This window comes from Bactrocera neohumeralis, chromosome 4, assembly GCF_024586455.1.
Source record: "Bactrocera neohumeralis isolate Rockhampton chromosome 4, APGP_CSIRO_Bneo_wtdbg2-racon-allhic-juicebox.fasta_v2, whole genome shotgun sequence".
Classification (NCBI taxonomy): domain Eukaryota; kingdom Metazoa; phylum Arthropoda; class Insecta; order Diptera; family Tephritidae; genus Bactrocera; species Bactrocera neohumeralis.
The window spans coordinates 88,058,718-88,081,185 of NC_065921.1; the positions used below are offsets into that span (position 1 = coordinate 88,058,718).

Genomic DNA, 22,468 nt, shown 5'->3' on the forward strand with positions numbered 1-22,468 from the left:
ATGAAAAATGGCAGCGTTAGCCGCTTTGCGATTCCGCGAAATTTAAACAAGTTCCGCCCGCTCGCCAACATGCCGGCTTATTGGCCGCGCTCCGCTTGTGCTCGCCACTTTTTGCTTTCGTGTGGCAATTCTCGCGATTTTTATGCTTATTTTTGGGCTTTTTGTTGATTTTCCACTCGCTGTCTTTCGACTGCCGAAATGAGTTTCTGTTCACTAATGTGTTTTTTGCTGAGTTTGTTGCTGTTGCTTTTTATGTTGGCAATCACATTTGCCATTAGCTGGCCGATTATTGCAATTTAAATGGCATTTTATGAATGTTGCAAGCGCCTCAGCCGCCGTTGCTTGCCGGCGTTGCCAGCTCGCTAGCTCGCCTGTTTGCCGACATATTTGTTTCTCGCTTTTTTGCTGTCGGCCTGCCAGTTAGGCCAAGTGTTGTCTGGAATTGCGCTGATTAAAACGAAATTTGCCGCAAATTTGTCGATTTCGTTTATCGACTTTGAAATGTGGCAATGTGACAAGTGTGCGAGCTTGAAATTTGCCGCCGAATTACTATTAAATTCGACTTTGATGGCAGTTTGTTGAACTTGTGGGCGCTAAAAAGGCATTTCGCATGGTTTGATATAGTTTAATTTACGTGGGAAATTTGTATATTGAGGGAGTAGGTATATAATGTCGGAAAACTTTTGTATGGAATAAGCGTAGGTGCATATCGTCACCTTAAATGCAAAATAACGTAATATCATTACTCATAAGTTTACAGGCGAAAGCAAAATACTATAATGGAAAACACTCATATTTAGACATAACTTGAGTTTTGGTTATAAAATGGTTATATATTGGTTATCATACACTCATATTGGTTAACAAAATTTGAGTTTTAGTTATAAAATGGTTATATATTGGTTATTTTATCTGACAGCGATTTTCGATTTTTTTTTTTAATGAAATTTGACTTCATAAAGTGAAATCAGTTCACTGTTGTTCATAAAGCTTCCTCAAAACCGCTGTTTGTCTATCTAAGAATAGAAATTGCAGAAGCTTAGCTTTATCGCAAGATAAATCTTAACGTTATTCCTAGAAAAGTATTTGACTATTTGAATGAAGTACTGATATCAATCAAGCTTCTATTACCTACGACCTCATAAGAATCGCCAGCTTATATTTCTGAGACAGAAAGTGACCCTATCTATATTCGCCTACATTCTTTCTATCTACATTCTCTTAAACCATACTTTCTCTATCTATATTCTCTCTATCTATACTTTCCCTATCTATATTCTCTCTGTATATACGCTCTCTATCGATATTCTCTCCATCTATATTCTCAGCTTACAGCCTACGGCCTCATAAGAATCCCCAGCTTATCTTTTTGAGGCAGAAAGTCGACTCTGTCTATATTCGCCAATATTATTTCTATCTATGTTCTCTCTAACTGTACCCTCTCTATCTATAATCTTTCTTTCTACATTCTCGCCACCTATATTCCCAACAACAGTCCGGCATTGACTATACATACATTGAACAACTCTTCAACTCTGCCTTCCAGCTAAAGTGCAATTTAATACTCAAAAACTCAAATTTCTCTTTACTGCCATATCCTTTTCGCAGCGTAAAGTCCTTTGCCTTATTAAAATCACAAAACGATGCCGAACAGAACTCGCTTATAATTATTTGACCCAGTTCAGTGTACTTTTGACCTCTGTTGCCATTCTTCCATTCACCGCCACTGGCATTTCCTCGTTGCCCTTCTAGTTTTCATCCTTTAAGTTGAAATTTAATGAGCATACAACGAAAAAAAATAAGCATTGTGCAGCTGAGAAACGAAAAAAAATATTAAGAATGCTGCTCTGTTTAAATATTTACTTTGAACTGCAAAACTAAAGCAAACGCAGCGAAATTAAAAAAGGAGCTAAAGTGCGCGCGAAAAAATTTGAATAAATAATAAATAAATCTAGTCCTGGAAACGCGGCATAGCGCAGCGCAGCGCGGACGCAACGGCGAAATTAAATGGACGCAGAGCGCCTATTTTTGCCTGGTGCAAATAAGTGGGGGGCATTGGGTGTGGGAAATATATAAGTGAAGAGCACAAACCTAAAAGTAAAATAATGAAAACAAAAAATATTGAAATAAAAGTGAATCAAACTTCGGTTTATGCAGGCAAAAATATATTCTCCGCTTATACTATAAAAGCATTCATTTTGGCGCTTGAGCGTACTGGGCAAGAATATGGAATGCTGCATACTTTTTAGCACACGGCAAGCAGCTAGTTTTGTTGCTACGAAACAACGGTATACAGAGGTTTTAAAGTATTTTTGTTTAAAAAGTGAATTATATGCAATGCTTGCGCTTTTTTATCTTTATATCTGCCACTTTGCTGAACTCTTGTTAACTCTAGTAGAACAGTTTTGGGAGAAGGCGGGACTGAGAATAGGCGGGTGATAGCCTACGCCGACGACGTCGTTCTTATTGTTCACAGAAAATTTCTAAACACCGTCTACGAGCTAACCGAAGAGCATCTCAACGCGATATTCAACTGGGCGTAGAAGCGGCTTAACCGTTAACTCAAGTATAACTAAAATGATTTTGTTTACTACGAAATATAAGCTCGCAAACGTGCCCCTGCCCTACTTCGGAGGTTCGCGTCTTCAACCCGTTGGTATGGTGTAATACCAAGGCTTATACTTGAGAAAAGACTTTCATGGAGGAACATTGAGGAGAGTAACTAACGCATCGGTTACCTTATATTACTGCAGAGGATTTAAGGGAAAAAGAAGAGGACTCTCGAAACCGTAATCAAGCAAATAATGTTCTTTGATGTATTACTGGTGAGCAACGTTCACCTTACCGCAATCATAAAAGTTTTTACTGGATACTGGCCAATAGGCATTCATGCGCAATTGTCGGGCGCTATTTGACAAAGTTATATGAAGGAGGGTGCCTACGCGCTTTATTCTCCATCGTCCAGCCTTTGCAAGCCTGAGCCTGAAACACCTCGGTAATCTTACCATCGGCGAGCCAGCCATATTTGTGATAGGCTCAAAGCGCTCTGTAAGCGTCTTATGATCCAGTTTTTAGGAGTTTGTCAGTACCGATACGGATTGGCGCTTTAAGCTGTTCAATCGAGATCATTTTATGATCATACTCCAAACCTAACCTAACCAAACCTGGTGGAAAATTATATGCAAAATATAGATTGTGTTGTAAATTATTAAAGATATAAGAGAAAAGTAAAGGGATAACTCCTTATAATACAGTCTGAAAGGAAAGGAAGTAAAGTGGTGCAATTTGTAACAGAACGTAGTGTAAAAATTCCAAAACAAATTAAAATCTCAGCGAACTAAATCACATATAGTGAAGTAAGGTTATCAGGGAAAATGTGTACGACAGGATATAACGGGACAGCACGATTGAGAAAGTTGAGAGTTTTTATTAGAAAATATACCATGTCTTAAAATGAGGAGCTACGATAGAAACAGGTAGAATATATAGTACCTATAAGCACCAGAATACAAACTATGATGGAATAAAGGGAAAACCCAGTACTGGAATCATGTTTCTTTAATTCGAGGTTAATATAGTATCAGGAACAAAAAAATGACTGAAGTGAGACTTCAAATATTTTTACACATTTTTTCATTCCTCACCTCCTCAGAAAAGTGAAAAGGATCTAAGAATGAAATATAAACTCTCTTCAAACGTTTTAAGAGCCCAAAAACTTGATTTTGATTGTTTAAAGTTGAAACACTTAAAATTATTTGAAGTTAGCACTCACTCCAACAACTCGCTAAGTAACAAGCTTTGTTAACGCTAATAAAAATCAAGTTGAGACCTTTTCAGCATACCGGCGAGCCAATGCGATAAAAGCGCTGCGAGCTAAAGCGGAATTGTTGCAAGTTCACCGTTGAGCACGTACGCAACTTCAGAGCGAATTAAACTAAGCGCTGCGTAAGTGAGCTGCCAAGCATACTTACAAACAAATTCTAGTACAACCATATATACGTGTATAAGCGTAGTTATTTGTGCGGCAGGTGGGCATGGCTATTGCGCCTTAAGCAGCCCCCACCACGCGCCTGGTCCACGCGCATAAATATATGCGATTTTTCATGGCTTTTTTAGTTTCAGCTCTTCGCTTGTTTACTTTGCACGTTTTTGCTCACCTTGCTACACTTAATTCGCTGTGCCGTTATTGCTGTCTTTTACGGCTTGTTTGGGGGCACTTCATGCTGCTCGCATGTTTTTATTTCATTTGGCTTAAGCGCGCGGCGTCAAGGCATATTTTTCATACTGCTACTCGGCCACTTGAAGTTGTTCACCTGACCCAACACACCCCTCGCTCGGCCGGAAACCACGCTTACTGACCGAATGTCATAGCATACCAGCACGCACACACGCGGATATATATACGCACACTCTCATGCCAACCTACGCACTTCAACTCGAGCTCGACGCCAATTTACTCGTAAGCCCCGACAGCGCTCACATAATACGCTACGTGGCACCACTGGCGGCTGGGTTTGTGCTGGCGCTTTATCCTTGCGTCGCGGCGCGGCAGTTTAGTTGCGTGGCTGCGCTGTTGCGCGTTTTTTACAACCAAAACAAGGCGCTGTGGCATCCGCAAATACACAAAGCTCATCCTTGCCACAAGCACACTGTGGCAAAGCAGCTTTAGCAGCTAGGTAATAAACGCGCACTCAGCTTTGTCTGTCTGCCTACGCGCTTGCTTTGGCTCGGTTGGCTCGGTGACCCCGCCCGCCAACTAAATATACAATATTCGCGCGGTTTATCCGCCGTAATCTTGCGCCGCATTTCAGCGCGTTTCAGCATGGCTGTGTGTGTGTGTACGGTTTTATGCCTGCATGTGTGCGCGTTTTACTCTCGTGTGCCACATATCACGGCTGTGCGACATATGTGTGCCAATGTCAACGTTGTGATTTTCCACGCTGTTATTATACGGCATTTTTTGCTCATTTTTATCGTGACAGCGTTTTTAGTTAGCCATTTCATTTCAACAGCTCGCACAGCGTCCCCTTCGTGCCGTTTATCATTGTAGCGCTACAGCGCCGCATGTGGCATGTCCTTGCCGCGGCAGAAGTGTTGAAATTCCGCTGCTTCAAGAAACGCGCTTTGTCCAATATACACAAGCATATGTACACTACATTTATATGTATGTGTACGAGCGCATATCCGTTAGACTGCCTGACTGCCGGGCCGCTCAACGCCACGTCTGGCGTAATAATGCCTTACATTTTCCATTTTATTTATTTATGCGCGGTTTACATGTGTAAATAGTGAGGAGAAATACATATGAGTTATGTGGAACAGCGCAAAAACAACAACAAAAACAATTTGAAATGATTTAAGAGATAAGAGAAGAAGATGAATATATCTGAGTCGCTTTAAATTTCGAACTTTCGCCTTTGAAAGTTTTGTTGGAGTAATGAAATATATGAATAAGGCTTTGTAACGCAGAATTTCTTATATAATTTTTCATTCGTTCTTTCTTTCTCTCTTTCAAAGCAAATTTCCCGGCACAAGATAAGGCTTTCAATTCGAAGCTATTTTAAAACATTGTGTTATAATTTTCCTTTACTTTGACACTAAATTGTATTTGGAGATATCAGACATCTTCGATTCGTCCTTTCTTTACTCGCTATGCTTCAATAGCACTTTTCTCAAACTAAAATTTATAATTTAAAGCAATAACAAAAGCATCTAATTGGAAGTTGGAAAATCTTGGCATACCTCATAATCTAACGCTAATAGATTGGCGCGACTTTAGCCGCGGTGGTATAGCAATGGGTCTCATAAAGCCCTATCTGCCTCGTGGGTCAGCCACTATATCTACTAACGCTATGCACTATTCTATCATATATACCAGTGTTTTTCGTTTCGTCACTATCCGAAGTTTTCCCACGTCAAACTCCAGATTGTTCGCTTCATCACTCTCGTTTTTCTCTATCTTTGTTTATTCTTTTATACCACAATTTTATGGAACAGCACTGATTTCAGAACATGTTGTCATATGCCTTCTGACCTTTTCGCACGTCACAATACCAATCCTTGCCTACAAACTGTTCTCCTTTTCTCTACTTGAGATATTCTCCCTTTTAGATACATATATAACATATGTGGAAGAAGTATAAAACTAGTTAATAAATAATTGCCGTATTACACTTTCTGTTTCTTTTGCATTTATCACGAAGTTCGTAATACCTAGAAGGAACCTAGAGTTTTAAACCCATAAAGTATATTTATACGTTATCAACTTGTCGAGTAGAGACGACTTAGTCTTATATTCTATCAGTGTATACTCGAACTTGAACATCAATTTTTGAGATATAGGCTTGAAATTTTGCCCTCGTCATTTTCTCTTTAAGAGGCTGCAAATTTGTTGAAATCGCCGATATCGGATAACTATAGTGTATAGCTGCCATACAAACTGAACGATTGGAATCGAGTGCTTGTAAGGAAAAACTTTTTTATTTGACGAGATATCTTCACGAAATTTGGCATGAGTTATTTCATATTAGAATGGTGAAACATCCCGAGAAATTCTCTAGATCAGACTACTATAGCATATAGCTGTCCTACAAACTCACCGATCAAAATAAAGTTATTGTATAGAAAACTTTTTCATTTGGCAAGATATCTTCGCGAAATTTGGCGACAATTATTGTCTAAAACGAAGGTGTTATCTGTGAAGAATCTATTCAGATCGAGTCACTATAGCATATAGCTGTCATACAAACTGGCCTATCAATATTAAATTGTTGTATGACAAACTTTTTTATTTGACGAGATGTCTTCACGAAATTTGGCATGGACTAATATCTAAGGCAAAAATGCATATTTCGCAAAAATGGTACAGATCATATAGCTGCCATACAAACTCACCTATCAAAATCAAGTGCTTGTAAAAAATCTATTGTGTTCGGTGCAGTCGAATTTAACGTTTTTGTTAAGCGTTTTAAACCGTTATACTTTTTCTTTATAATAAATTATAGCTTCGCTCTAACAAATGTTTGATTCAAGCCACATAAGTGAATATGTGTTAAATAAATAAGCTTTTTCTGCAGGCAAATAAGCTTAACCGCAACGCAACAACGCAACCGCAAAATAGTCCTTTCACAGCATGTGCGCAATATCCGCAATTAAATGAAATTAGCTGCCTTTTTTCGCAAACAGTTTTCCTTGTATGCCACAAACACTAAACTTAGCAGAAGAAAAAAATTTTCATATTTTTCACACCGACAGTTTCCTGGTTGCGTTCATGTCGGTCTGTGTGTGTGTGCGCGCCTATTTAGCTGATTAAATGCTGTGGTTTTTTATAGTTGTTGTCTAAAATGCATGCCCTTACAGTTAGGCGCATATTTTGCGGTGTTGCACACACACACATGCAACCACGAAACTGTCAGTGATTTACAAATCATAAAAAATTTCAGAAAAACGCTTGAAAAATTGAAAAACGCAAACTGCTGTGAAGACAATCGTGTATGTGGCAACTGTGGTGTTAAATGAAAAGCGCGTTGGTTTGCACATAGATGCTGTGGCAAGTATTTCCAACAAAAATTAAGCATAAAATTTAGCTTTCATTAAAGCTCAGCACTAACTACGCTTCAAAGCCAACCTCAGCCGCTACAAGCTTTTTATTATTTGCTTTGTGGCTGCCGCGGCCCGCAACCCGCCTTTGTGTGGTGCCGTTACGTTATTAATATTAAAAATCACCGTTGGAAAATTGCATTTAAATCCTTTTTGTGTTTTTCATTCTGCAAAGCCAACATTTCATTTAATCGCGATGTTAAATGCGCCATAAATTAACCCAACAACAATGCTATTAGAAAGCCACAAGTATTTGGTGATATTTGCTGTTGTTGTTGACTTTGCTTTTTTCGGTGTTTTCGCGTGCAATTTTTTCCACACTCGAGCGCGGCAAATGCATTCGCGCTTACCATATGCGTATTATAATTTCTGTGGCAAGCATTATCACTTACATTGTTTTTTGGCTCGGCATTTCGCGCATAGAAGTTCGTGCATTTTGTTGTTGCATTGCGGTGCGAAATGAAATTTCGGTGGTAATGCATATTTTCGCACATGAATAAATTGAAAATAATTGCAAAAAATAATAATAATAATCAGCATTAAGCAGTGAATTCATGTGCACGCTGGCAACTCATAAACAAATGGCAGATTTTTCGAGATAAAATTATATAATAACTACATAAATTAGTTATAGATAAGCTATACTTATATAATACCACTTAAATGCTGGCCTCGCTTATTAAAGTTCGCTTTATTGGCTGGATTATTAATTATTCGAAATAAAATCTGTGTTGAATTTCGATTAAAGACCTTTAGAAAAGCGCACATAAGCGGTTCATTCAGCGGGAAAATTCTAGTAATTAAAATTAAAAATTTAGTTTTGGTTAAATTAAAGTTATTTTAGATAAAGATTAGCTATTAAGTAAACGAGTAAATTTTCGAATGAAAAGAGCTCAAAATGGATTTTTTTTTGGTGTTTTAGAGGATTACTAAGACTCAACTATCTACTACTCTAAGATACTACTTTTCCATAAGTATTGTACTAGAATATGTGGATTGGATCAGATTAGCATACTGAAGCTCAGAAATATCGTACAAATAAAATGCAGTAGCAATTGCATGAAAAAAGCTACAGAAAAATGCAGAGCTTAACCCTTTTGCATAGTTTCTGAAAGTCCCTTCGTAGTTTTCTCCCATTTTCTGCGCTTGTGTCGAAGCAAAATCAACGAAAAAGCTACTTTTTCAAAGCCAGAGGTTACGGTTATATGACAACAGCAATATTAACCAGTTTGGTGTATTTATTCAAAGTTTAGAGTAGACCATATTGAGCTAGGTTAGGTTAGGTTAATCTGGTAGGCCACTAAGCTACGCACAGACCAGTTTTGAAAAACGACTCAGCGCGTCACGCAGATCATTTATGTTTTAAACAGTAAAATTCCTCACAACCGGACACCAACCGGTGTTTTAAATATATTTTTAGAGCCAGATGCTGCAACTCAGGACTACATTTCTGTTGAACTAAAAATGCGAGCCAATAGCATGCAGGAGTGAATAAATCACAATTAGGTTAGGTTAATCCGGTAGGTCAATGATCCACGCAAAGAACAGTTTTGGTCCTTTGCTATACCAGATTGAGTTCAGTTGTTAGGTCCAAGAGAAGTAGTCGTCCTTTAGAATGCCTGCGCTTGAGTCGAACTTTAACAGACCCTGCGAAAACGCTATCGACGCCACCTTCAGCACTGTGGTGACCTGCTCTAGACATTTCTTCTCGAATTGTCAGCCCCATTATGCGGGCTGGAGTCGCCACCAGACCGTGAAGAGTTAGTATTCCCATTATGTTCCTACAGTCTCTTCTATCGAGTGCCACTAGAAATTTTGTGTACTTATGATCTACCGTATTGCAGATGAATTTTGCAGTTTTGCACCCCGGAAGCTCGTTCCATCGTGCTTTAATTGACCTTCTTTACCACGCTTCTGTCGAGATCGTCGTATAGACAATGCATGGATTTCTCTATGCTGATCACGTTTTCGGATCTTAGCCGTACACCATTTTTGGCAATCTCGTCCACTATTTCATTGCCTTCTATGCCTTTGTGGCCTGGACCCAATAGAAGTGAAATTGCTTACTTTCAACACAGTGGCAACACTTTTCACTGCTTCCCTACTTCCCAAGGCACTTCTGATCGATATGTGAGGTTATTGCCTTCATGGCTGCTTGGTTGTCTACGTTGATGTTGACTCTGGAATTGCCGACAAGTGCATTAGTGCCAGCTCCGCGCCTTTCGTAATAACATAGACCTCAACTTGAAATATACTGCTGTATATTATATGCACTTAAAAGGTTGCCTTTTGCCTAAATCTGGACAGTAGATTCCCGCACCAACTCCATCGTCCACTTTTCGAGCTAACAGTATAAATGTTTAGAGTGTTGCGGGAGCTAACATACCTTTGCGACGGCCATTTTTCTCTATCTTTACTTCGAACTTTCTTTGCGAGTAGAAAAATGGGGTCACTTAGTCGGTATTTGCATAACCTCTATATTGGGCTAAGTATTCTTATCAAAAAAAGTTGAAACGCAGTCTCCCCAGATTCAGGGGTTTTTGAGAGCGAATTGCATTATAGGCAACGATTGTAATGCCTAGATGAGATCAGGTTAACTGTGCTGCGAGAGAGCATTGTGGCATAAAAATAATGTATCATAGAAACAGCTTAAAAGCTACCAGCCAAAGCTTAAGAAATATTGCACAAAAGTCGTATATCTAAAGGCTCGCTAGTGTGACGTCAGAAAAGCGCTGTTTTTGGTGTTTTCGTCAATTTACAACTGGCATATACATAAATGTCACCCACGTGAGCTCTCCAAAATGACTATCAAAAACAGCTTTGAGCTAAAAAAAAACTCGCTTTATATGTATGTATGTATGCTCTCCAATACTCGATTATACGAATTCTTATTGACTGAAATGAGTTTTCATTCTTCTTTTTTCACATATCTCTTATATTAAATTAGCATTGTACTCCATAAGAACACTTCAATAATCACCACAAGATGCGTAGAAGAGACCAATGCACTCTCCTTCACGCGCTCACCCGCATTACGCAATCAAATGAGGCACACACACACACCCTTCTCCTTCTAAACCGCACTTGGCGGCCTACGATGAAGTGTTTTTGATGGATTTATGTTTACGATTATTGTTTTTGTAGTACGAATTTGTATAATTTTCGAATTTCGATACGGCTCTATTTGTGCTGAGCGTGAGTTGGAGTTGAGTGCTCAACTCATGCAGCACAAGAGCACTTGAATGCCAGCACTCAAACACCAATTGGGAGTAACAAAGGAAAAAAGTGATAGGTGTGTAAACATAGCGGTATTAAAAGTCAGGTGAGGCGGCGAAGAAAGGTGGGGTAATATGCCTAACGGCTGGTAGGCTGGTAAGCTGCTCGGCTGCGCGAAAAGCGTGTGCTGGTAATAAATAGAGCACAGAACTTCACACTATTGTTGTTGGTGTGCGTTTGGAGTGGCAAACAAAGCGTTAAATACTCCCATAGATTTCGCTCAGAGTGTGTGTGTGCGTTTGAAGGAGATACCGTTTGAAATTGAAATTGAAACATTAACACTTGAGGGGCGATATACTTGTATGTATATATTTATATGAATAACAGTAACGACCGCGCACAATGGCACAAAACAAACAAAACGTTTAAATAACAAATAGTCTGGCTCGTCAAAGGTCGTTCGAATTTCCGAATAAAATTTGTGTTGTAAAGTTTTCGAAAAGTTTTCAGGCCAACGAGCTAAGCACGCGGCTTCGGCAACGTGTGCCGCGCATTATTTGTAGTCATGTTCGGGTTGACTGGCGACACACACAGCTGTTTTGGTTTATTTTATTGTTGTTTTTGGGTGATTTTTTTTTAATTCTGTTTCTTTTTGTGCGACTAACATCAACAAAAGTTCGAGTTGACAGCTTCGAAAGGCAAAGAAAAGAGTTCCATTTAAAATAGAAATTAATTATGGGCCCTGAAAATTTTATGCCACAGCTTTTTAAGCTGGATGCTGAGTTTTTGTTGTTTTTCAACAAATTTTCAGATATTGTTCCTTTTCTTTCTAACAAAATTAGTAAAAAATTGTTTTCAATTACAAAAAAATGAGCATTCATAATGTCTCAAAGGAGGGAATAAAATATAAGAACAAGCAACGAGGTGTTAAGTTTGGATATAACTTCAACATTTCTGAAGGCTTGATCAACTTGCAAGGATTAAAGCCGGATAATATCTTTAAATGGGTGAAGGATCGATTCCACCATAGACAACTTTTTCAACAAGCTAGATTCCACCATAGAAAACTCGAAAAGCTATCAACCAGATCAATCATACTGTGGTAGGCGGAAAATACGTCTTCAGTGTTTTTGAAGTGTGTAACCACCGAAGTCCTAACACTGACTGAGACCCCTATCTTGTTGCAGCAAAGATACACAAGGACGGTTCGACATCGAGAAGCTGCAATCACCGCAGACAGTCGTACGATTTTAGAATCGATTTGCACTCCTGCTCTCTGAGAGCACTCATCAGCAGCTCGGTATTAGGAAAATGTACAGAACACTTCTCCAGCCTGCTGAATGGCAGTGAAAGCATAATTCCAGGCAATGTCCTTAATCGATGACGATGGAACAGACGTTACACTGTCCGACCAAGAGACAACCGGGACCGATGGATTGATGGCCGAGCTATTCAAATACGGCGACGAAGAACTGATCTCCTTATCATGCGTTAGGTTCTTTGTAGAATATGTAAGTTCGGACGAAAGCATGTCCGACGATTGGAATTCAAGTGTGCTCTGCCCAATCCTAATAGGGAGACGGACAGAAAGTCAGTCACACGGATTTTAACTCGTCTCATCATACTAACCGCTTATACATGTATATACATATATACATACGTTAGGTGAGCAAAAATATTACGGTATACTTTTTAGCAACATGTTGCAAGTATATAAAAAAATGTGGCAAGGCGCTCAAATGAAAAAAAACTGCATTTTTTCTTATATTAAGCGCGGTTGCACATACAACTCTGCTTGCGATTCCAATAAATTCCCGGCGAAGTCACATTCATTACGCTTCATTCTCACACATACATATTTACATAATGCGATCACATGCTTATTTATGTATGAATGTATGTATGTACTAACACACATTAAGCGACACTTGCAACACTTGCCAGCGGAAAGTGTTGATTACTTTCGTGTGTAGCTCGCATTTGTCACCCGCATAACCCCGCACTTCCGCTGCCGAGCGCTTCCCCACACATCAAATCGTCAAATCGAAATTATATGAGCGTTTCCTATTTGCTGGCTTCGTTTTTATTGACTATGCGGAAGGGCGAAGTACCAATAAATTGCTAAGAATATCGATTTGTGCCAACGCTTTTCGTTTATGGCATATTTATGCGTGAGTCGTTGCAAGCAACACAGGCACACAACCACAGTTACGTCCATATACACGCTTAAATGAAAGTATATGCGCGTGTGTGTGCCTGCGTATGCGTATAATGACATTCGTCATTATGTTACACATTCGTTCCAACCCACTGCAGGCTATTGCTTGCTCTGTTGTTGTTGCGCGGTGCTGTTGCCATAACATGACTATGTGATTATGCGCTTAAATAAGATTAAATTTCGATTACATTCAATTACTTTGTTAGTAGATTTGCTGCGCGCGCACGATTTCCCCCCTTCCCCCTTGCCACATTAAATACTTATGTATATACATATGTGAAAATATAAAATTTTTTCGATTTTTCCCTACGCACGTCGCGCAACAGCCGCCGCTTGCTCGTGACAGTTCGCTCCACATTCGGAGAGTCTGAGATTTTGCCGCCACTTACTTCGCAGATTAGTAAAGAATTTCATATTTTCTTTGGTATCTGCGTGCCTGGCAGGGGATTAGCTTGCATTGCTCCACTGCTTATACACACACACACATGTATAAGTATTTATGCTTATAGTACTCAAGTGCTTGAAAATTTTCTGTTAAGAGCGCCTCGGAAAATCTCATTTCTTATAAGTGCAAGCACTTTCCAATGCAAATGTGTATGCGAAGCGAGCGTCGCGCTGTTCGTCGAACACATCGGAAATTATGAATATTTCAGCATATTATAATTATTAGTCGGATTAAATTTCGTGTAATGTAAGTGCTCGTGCGTTGGAGTGCATGTTGCTGTTGCTGTGAGAAAACTTCGAAGAATTCGAAAATTTATTTACCCATGAAGCTGGAGGGATATCACTTAACAGGCGAACTCACTTTGAGTTTAGTGGAAATTCAATAAGCTGCGTGAAGAAAGTGTCGAGGGAGCGAGCTGCTGAAAGGCGCTGCGTGGGTTGTCAGTGACGTTTGCATACGAACATATAATTCGGGGTTATATATATGTATGTGTATGTGAATGAGAGAGAATTGATTTCCAAAACATTAAGTTTTCAATTTTATTAATTTTATGACAAATTCGTGACAGCATGGGAACTCCACGATACGAAGAACGAAGAATTTCACTTTGAAGCAACTCAAACACAAGTTCACAAGCCGTGGCTTAAGATTGAAACCGACAGATTGCTAGCTAATACACAAATGCAGTACTAAAGATGCTAAATTACGACGAACGGAAATGCTTAAAAGCGTTTAACTTAGACGCTAAAAGTCCGTCAGCGGCTTGGCAGGGTTTCGAAATTATTTATAAGCCGTTTGAGAACTAGTAATTCTTAACCGCAGCGTATGAAAATTATTAAGAAACGCGCAACAAACAAAGAATTATTAACAACTGATATTATTATACTTTTTTACTATGATATATAACCTCAAAATACGAATAAATTTTTTTTTTTTAAGAAAATATGAATTTTTGCACTCACCTTCATCCGCCGTCGCTGGATGTTGCTCACCCTGTGTGGTATAACTGCCAATTATGGTCAGCACTAACAGCAGGAACGCTGCTGCCGCACGTTTTTTACACATTTTCCAACACTAATTTCACGTTTTACTCTCTCAAATATCACGAAAATGTATGTGCGCGTTTGTGTGCATTAATTTCACTTTTTCCACGCGCAACTTGGAGTCACTAGTTGAGTTAGATTTTGAGTAACAAACTCACAGAACAGTGAAGTGTTGCAGTTTGGGTTTTAGCGTTATAAGAAGTTTCTGCAAAAAAGAAGGAGAAGCCGATTAAAAACATGATTTAATATAGATTTTTAAATCTAGAAAAAAAATTAAATGTTTGGTGCTCTGCTTGAGTAGCTAATGAGTATATTTTATTAAGAGAAATCAATCAATAAATTATAATTATATGTAAGTGGCAATATTGAACTGGAAAATGTAAAATTTCATATATTGTATTGTGTGAGAGCTTAGATCAACAACAACTAAGCTTGCAACCTTTAGCAAAGTTTCACACCATTTATTTATTCTCGATATGTAGTCTACATGTAATTCTATTTTATTTATGTATTTCCATTGAAAACATGTTTTTTATTATATAAGTACAATTGAAAGGTCCCCGGCCTTCCATAATAAAAGACATTTTTTGGCAAAATTCTTTTTTATTAAACATAGTTCCCTTCAAGGGTGATGCACTGATTATAGTGAGGGCGATGCACTCATTATTACGATCGATACTCCGACCTCCGACGATACCATTTTACTAGTGCGATTGTCCTTTGCTTTAAAATGAGACCCAGTTTCGGCGTCCATCTCTTCACTCGACGAAAATTTCTTTCCAGCGAGCATTCTCTTAAGATCTGAGAACAGGAAAGTGCCGCTAGAGGTTAGATCTGGAGAATAAGGTGGATGCGAAAGCAATTCCTAGATCAGTTCATGGATTTTTGCTTCCGCTTTTACTGACTTGGAAAACAGTGCACTCTCTTGATGAAGCAGACTTTCTGTTCTTACAAATCCGGCCACTTTGCGACGGTTTCATCCTTCAAACAGTCCAATAACACAATGTAAAGTCTTTCCAATTCATGATTCATCTTTTTTCAAGGTAGTCAATAAAAATTATTCCATGCGTATAACCTTGTCAGCTCACTGTTGCGTTTTTTCACGCTTTGAAGCGGGTTCATCGCGTGCAGTCCGCTCGGATGATCATCGATTGAGCTTCGGAATGAAATTATGAAGCCATGTTTCATCCGTTTATTACAATTGAACATCTCCAAAAACTGCTCCGGGTCATCAACTCATCGTTGTTTTCGACCAAAAGTGAACTCGCGCAGCACACACTTTGCACAGAGCTTTCTCATACTCAAATATTCATGAATGATATTATATACTCATTCAGTTGACACCTTTAGAGTAACTGCTATCTCGAACAACTTCATATTACGGTCTTCCAAAATTATTTTGTAATGTTTTCGTCGGTAACAAGCTCTTTAGGGTGTTCTCTGCATTCTCCGTCTTCGGTGCTCATTTCACCACGTCTAAACTTAGCATACCTATCCTTAATGGTTAATTTAACTGGGTTAGTATCAAGAAACTCGTCATCAAGCCAAGTTTTTGCTTCAACTGTATTTTTCGCCTTCAAAAAGTAATATTTTTTCAACAGGCGGATTTCTTTTTTATAAATTTTTTTCACAATAACAAAAGTTACTCCACACAAAATGATGTAATTCACAAAGTAATAATCTGACAGCTGACAAATTTATACACTTGACTTTTGAAGGTTAGGGCTAACTAAAATTCCAATGGATTCAATTCTAGTAGCGCCATCTATATGTCAGGCCAGGAAGCTTTCAATTGACCACTTATTTAAGAACTAGCTAGAATTGTCTCTAAGAAAAAGTTCCATCCATTACAGTTAGCTGTGGAATTTTGCACAGTTTAGCACCAAACTCAATTGTAATGACAATAATACTTATTCTACATTGAATTTTTTTCTATTTTTTGTGAATGGAAAAAGGAAAGGGTGCCATCTTTTTCCTTACACAAACTTTTTCGAAATTTTTAACGGTGTTTAACAAGCCAATTACGTTTGTAAACAAAACCCTTAGCTGCAGCAGCTGTTTTCCTTGTGTCTTTGTAAAACCATAAAAACTTGTCTAAAAATTCATTAACCGTTATTTACACTCACAGACAGGCGTGAATAGCTCTGTATTTTGCTGTTTCTATGAGCGAGAGCATGCTACGATTTCAATTCAATTTCAACAATTTCGACAGCAACTTCAGTCTCAAGTCCCACTCAGCTGTGCAACACCCCGATTTAATGGCAGCTTGACTGTTTTTGTCCATATTCCAGCGACTGTCTGTCGACCCTGAACCCATTTGCGAAGTTATCCTTTTGTGCGCGCATATGTGACACTTGTGAAATCACCAAAGCGACTGTGTTAATGACACAGTTACAGTTAAAATATATTAACGACATGCCACACACACACACACACACACATACAAAAATATTTATAAACAAATTTGTATTCATTTTGAAAGAACGCACATATGCGCGCACACATACAGTTACAAAAAGTACACAGCGCTGTATTCCCTCGACTGGCTACTTTGGCTTTGGCAGGGTTCGTGTCTCTTTGTACTATATGTGTGTGTGAGTGCGCTGTGTGGGTGTCATTGGCTCTGGGGATGTTTTACAAATGCACGCACATACAAACAAACATGAAATGGTCTTCAAAACCACACACACACACACATACATACACAGTAGTAAGCAGCAGAGTAATTTTTCTCTATTAGCTTGTACCACAAATGTCTCGTCGTCGTCCTGAACTTGACACGCTACTTATCAACACAAATTGTTTTTTCATGTTCTACACGAATCCTCAGCCACCAGCACCCCTCGTGTACATCCTGCCGGCGCTCCAACCATTTCAATATTGAATTAGTTAATTAATTTAAGTTGTCTGTATATTTGTATGAATGTGTGTGTGCGTGTGGCAAGGAGTTGTTTCAGCAGAAGTGACAATTTGCGTGTGGGCGCTTTGAAATCACTTCTTAGCCGACATTACAGGCCATTAACTTGTTATTTTATGCCCCGACTACAAATGGGCGAGTCGCTGCCTAAGTTCTTCGCTGATTTTACAAACAAACATTTCATTTGCGTACAAAAATTAAATTGTACCGAGAAAGTAGAGTGGTAGAGTATTTATCATGTTGCCGTGATTCGAATAATTAAAGTTTTAAAGTTAAATATTTCAGCAGCAGCAGCATAGTATTCGACCGAATAGATCACTTTCAGCACACAGTGAAGAGAATATAGCAGCCGAAGCTGAGAGTGTACACAAAGACCATTGAGAGGCCGTTCGCACCAACTCTGACTAACGTATGGAACGACTTGGCGTATTTTACGTCGAGATCTTAAATTGAAAGAGTACTAAATACGGCTTGTGCAAGAACTGAAGCTTGCTCGGCCTTCTTAAGCGATATTGCTTCGCTCTATGGGCTCTTGAAAAGTTCCAAGAAAGTTCAACATTTTCTAGCCAAATTTTGTTCAGCGGTGAGGCCCATTTCTGGCTTAATGGGTATGCAAAATTAGCGCATTTGAGACGAAGAGCAAACTGAAGAGATTCAGGAGCTGTCACTTGATATAGAAAAAATAACGGTTTGATGCGGTTTATGGAAACATCGGTCCATATTTCTTCAAAACTGATGCCGATCAAAAAGTAACCGTCAATCGCGACCGCTATCACGCATACGTTTTTTTTCTATGTTTGCTTATTCAAAGTATACAATTCCCACGACAGCCGGTTCTACGCACCGGAATTGACTCGGATTTTATCCGACCAAGGGCTGTTTAAAAAAAAAAATGCTATCGCGGCATGATAACCGACAACATGATGCCTGAAATTGAAGTTCGCTATCGCGGTAACATTTGGTTTCAGCAAGACCGGGATACTTCCCACACAACGAATCCACCAATGGATTTATGGACAGAACACTTCGGTGAGCAGATAATTTTACGTTTTGGGCCGGTCGTTTGGTCACCAAGATCGTGCGATATCACACCGTTAGACTTTTTCTTGTAGGGGATATGTAAAGTCTAAAGTCTATGCGGACAATTCCGCTTCGATTCAGGCCTTGGAGCCAGTTACTAGTCGAAATGCACGAACGAGTCATCGAAAATTGCCAAAGCCAATATAGGAAAGAGATAATTTTCAAAAAATGAATGCCAACGAATGTTCTTTCGAATGATAATAAACATTACCCATTAAATTTGAAATATCTGTATTTTTTTTCTAAAAAATATAGGAAACCTCGAATTGGACCACCCTTTATTAAAAAATATTTGAAATGAGCAGCCAATTACTTATAGAAACGGAAGATATTTTTGACCTATTCTCTAAATATTTGGTCAATAATGTTAATACTCCGAAGATTTAAAAATAGAGAGAAAGTACATTTTTAATGCCAAAATTAATCAAAAAAAAAAAAAAATTCGAAAATATTAGCTTCTTCCTATTGGCACAACTTTTAAGAGTAGCGAATCGAACAAACTATACTAGCTGCTAAAAAGGCTGGTATCAAATTATATCATATATGTGTGTGGCAACTCTCAAAGTGTCCTTCGTCAACTTTCTTTATAGTAATCGCTTGAGAGCGGCGCCTACAGATGGCAGAGACGGCAGAAATGAGCGCAATGGCGAATCGAACGTGACTATTCTAGCATTCATGTACACTTATTTTCTAATTAATTAGAGGATTCGTGGACTCATGTCTAATATAACTCATCCCAGTGTCCTGTCGTATATTTTAAACAAATAATAAATATCAAAATTATTTCTGTGTTTCAAGGGCTAATTCGTAAAGGTAATTCGACACCACTTTTTTCCAAAACACTTGAAATACCCCAAAATAACATACATCTATATATACTTATATATAGTATATACAGACAATATATACATATGTTTTTGTATAAGAAATGTGTATGAAGTGAAACCATAATTTTCTGGCGAAACGACATGCCTAGTCCCTGGAGAAAGACAAATAACCCGAAAAATAGACAGGCGGATAACCAAAAGTAGCTCGGTAGAATTCTTCATGTGTACTACGGGCACACACAAATACAAGCAGCCATTGGCAAAGAGTAAATATACCGATGACAACATATATTCAACTGGTAGACAACAATGATAACAACAAAAATAATGCTAATAGTGTGACATCACTTCAGTGGCTGACTTTGCTCTATTGCAACATTATATACATATTTTTACTTATATATATATATATAAGTAAATTTGTATAAATTTGTGTAGATAAATGTGTGCGCTTGCATTTCGCAGACACTTGCATATTTATGCACTTTCTCCGCCATCAAATTGTTGTTGCGATTAGACACTTATTGCTCAACTTCAAGTCTTGCCAATAGTTTTGCATCCGACCACAACAACAATAACGACAACGACAGTAAATGTGTATTCCCTTCAGATTAAGTTTCTGACATTTATTGCTTAGACTGACGCGGCTTGTACAAGGGTTATCTTGCGTCGCTTGAGCGCTTCCCTGCCATGTCTTCGCTCCATCCTGCCTTACAACACCTTGTGTCTGGCTAATACGCTTTCGATGTTCGATATGACTGGCTACATTTCCCTGCCAGCGCGTTGGGGGCGTAAAAGTTTAGACGCAAACGTATTTGACAGCCGACGAAGAAGGAAACGCAAACGCAAACGAAGACGAAGTCGAAGAAGCAGCAGCGAGAAAAGTGTATGGAAAGTAAGAAAAACTTGGTTACCTACTTAAATTTCCTCAACGCCGTCGTAAAACAATGCGCATTGACGGCTAAGCTAATTTATGTGACATTTTAGATAAATGACAACATTCTAACGGAAGTATTTACTTACACTGCGAACGGTTGTTGCAACACTTGCCGTTAGTTTGGTAAACTAGGGAGTGTTGGTGGGTGTTGGGGCTGAGGAATTTTAGTTTTCCATTTGTTCGATTTGCTGCCAAGCTATGAATGTCAGTTTTAATGTTGAATTACAAAATAGTTTTGCTACTCGAATTTGAAATGGGTTAATGGAATTCGGATCAACATTCGCTTTTCGTTGGATTCTGCAGGAAATGGTAAATAGTGGTTGTTATTTGATGTGGAAAATCAAGCGAGTGGAAAGCGGAATGAAATGCGAATTAATGTGCTTGAGTAAACGATTTGACATATAAGTGCTATTAAAGACGGTATCAGTGGAACTAATTCACTTTTGCTGAGTGAATTGTGAATATTTAAAGAATCGCGTTTTCAAACGAAAGTTATAAAGTAAATCTAGGTATATATGTATATATGTAAGTCCAACAAATAGGGGCTCCACTACAAACTGGAACACCTCTATATTATAACCAAACCGTTTGAATGAGAACAAAAAGCTTTCGAGAGTGAAAGCTTTTTTTGCTTCTCTCGAGATTTCACGGGAATAAGCTTTATTTAAAGTGTTTCCAAAACTATTTCTCAAAACTATTTGAACAATTTTAAAAGCTTTCGAAAATGAAAGCTATTTACTTTTGTTTTTCTCGAGTTTTTACACGTGAAATAGCTGCAACACATGGAATAACCTAACTATTATGAGCAAATCATTCAAATGAAAAAAAAAGCTTTTGAAGATGAAAACTGTACACTTGTGTTTTTCTCGGGCTTTCACAAATCGAAGTTTTATTTAAATTATTTAAAAACAATGTCGAACATTTTTTAAAGCTTTCGAAAATGTTTGCTATAGTTGCAACGGAATAGTAATAAGCTTTAAACGATGAAAGCTCTTCACTTGTGCTTTTTTAGAGCTTTAAAATAAAATTTTCAATTGAAATATTTTTAAGATCACGTAAAAAATTAATATACACTGTTTTTTAAAGTTTTCGAAAGTGTTTGCTGCAGCTGGAGCACATGGAATATCTAAAATTATAAAGCCAAACAAATTAAATTGAAAAAAAAGCTTTCGACAATGAAAGCTTTTCACTTGTGCTTTTTTAGAGCTTTACAAATGAAAGCTTTACTTAAAATTCCAAAAATTACTTCAAAATTATTATTCAAATTTTTGAAAGCTTTCGAAAATGGTTGCTGCATGAATTACAAATACAAACTATTTAATTTGAAAATAAAAAACTTTCGACGATGAAAGCTCCAAACTTGTGCTTTCCTAGAGCTTTCACAAATGAAAGCTTTGTTTGAAATATTCCTAAAATTTCGAAAAAAAGTGTTTTTTAACTTTTTTTTAACTTTCAAAAGCTTTTACTACAACTGCCGGAGATGGAGTAACCTCGAATAATATAAGTACAGCATGCTTTTTTAGTACATTCAAATATTTTGATATAAGCACACATGATTCATTTGTTCTATAATTAGACACACACGGCTCATAAATAAATGGCTACTACATATATTTATTCAGACTATATGAATAATTATGTTGGAAGTACACATACATGTAAATAAAGAAAGTAATTACAGTTAAGCATAAACATAGCTTTGCATACCGCCCTTCCATTTCATACTAAAAGCGACCACTTACTCCACACCCGCGGTGCATTAATTTCGAGAACTAGGGGCGCCACCGCACGCTAATCGCCCAGCGCCGCCACCTACTGTGGCAGCAAACGTATTTTGACATATTGTAACTAGCTTCAAATAGACATAACGGTGAAAGTAACTAAGTACAACAACAGCGCGTTAGTTGGGGTATGAGTGGTTGCCCGAGTTTTTTATGCGGCATGCGGCATATATTGTTTGCTTCGTTAGCACACCAGCTAAAATTAGTCCGGTTAGTAGTGCGGTTAGTGTTGCATGGTTATATGATTTAGCTCAGTCTAAGTGGTCTGGGGTTGTCACTGCAGGTGGGGGTCGCCACTACGTTCATTTATTTAAATGTGTGCATTCTACTGGTTGATGGCGGGGCGTTGCTTTTGTTGGCATATTAAACATGCAATTATTAAACTGAAAAATTGCATTACATTTA

General features: G+C 38.2%; 1 protein-coding gene across 1 annotated transcript in view; it reads right to left on the minus strand.

Moving 5' to 3' along the window:
- Positions 1-22,468, minus strand: part of LOC126755612 (uncharacterized) — a 168,171-nt gene that overhangs the window by 137,489 nt on the left and 8,214 nt on the right. The window contains exon 2 of the mRNA XM_050468311.1: positions 14,441-14,726. Within this exon, the coding sequence (XP_050324268.1) occupies positions 14,441-14,543 (103 nt within the window). The 5' untranslated portion in view covers positions 14,544-14,726. The remainder of the gene's footprint in view (positions 1-14,440; positions 14,727-22,468) is intronic.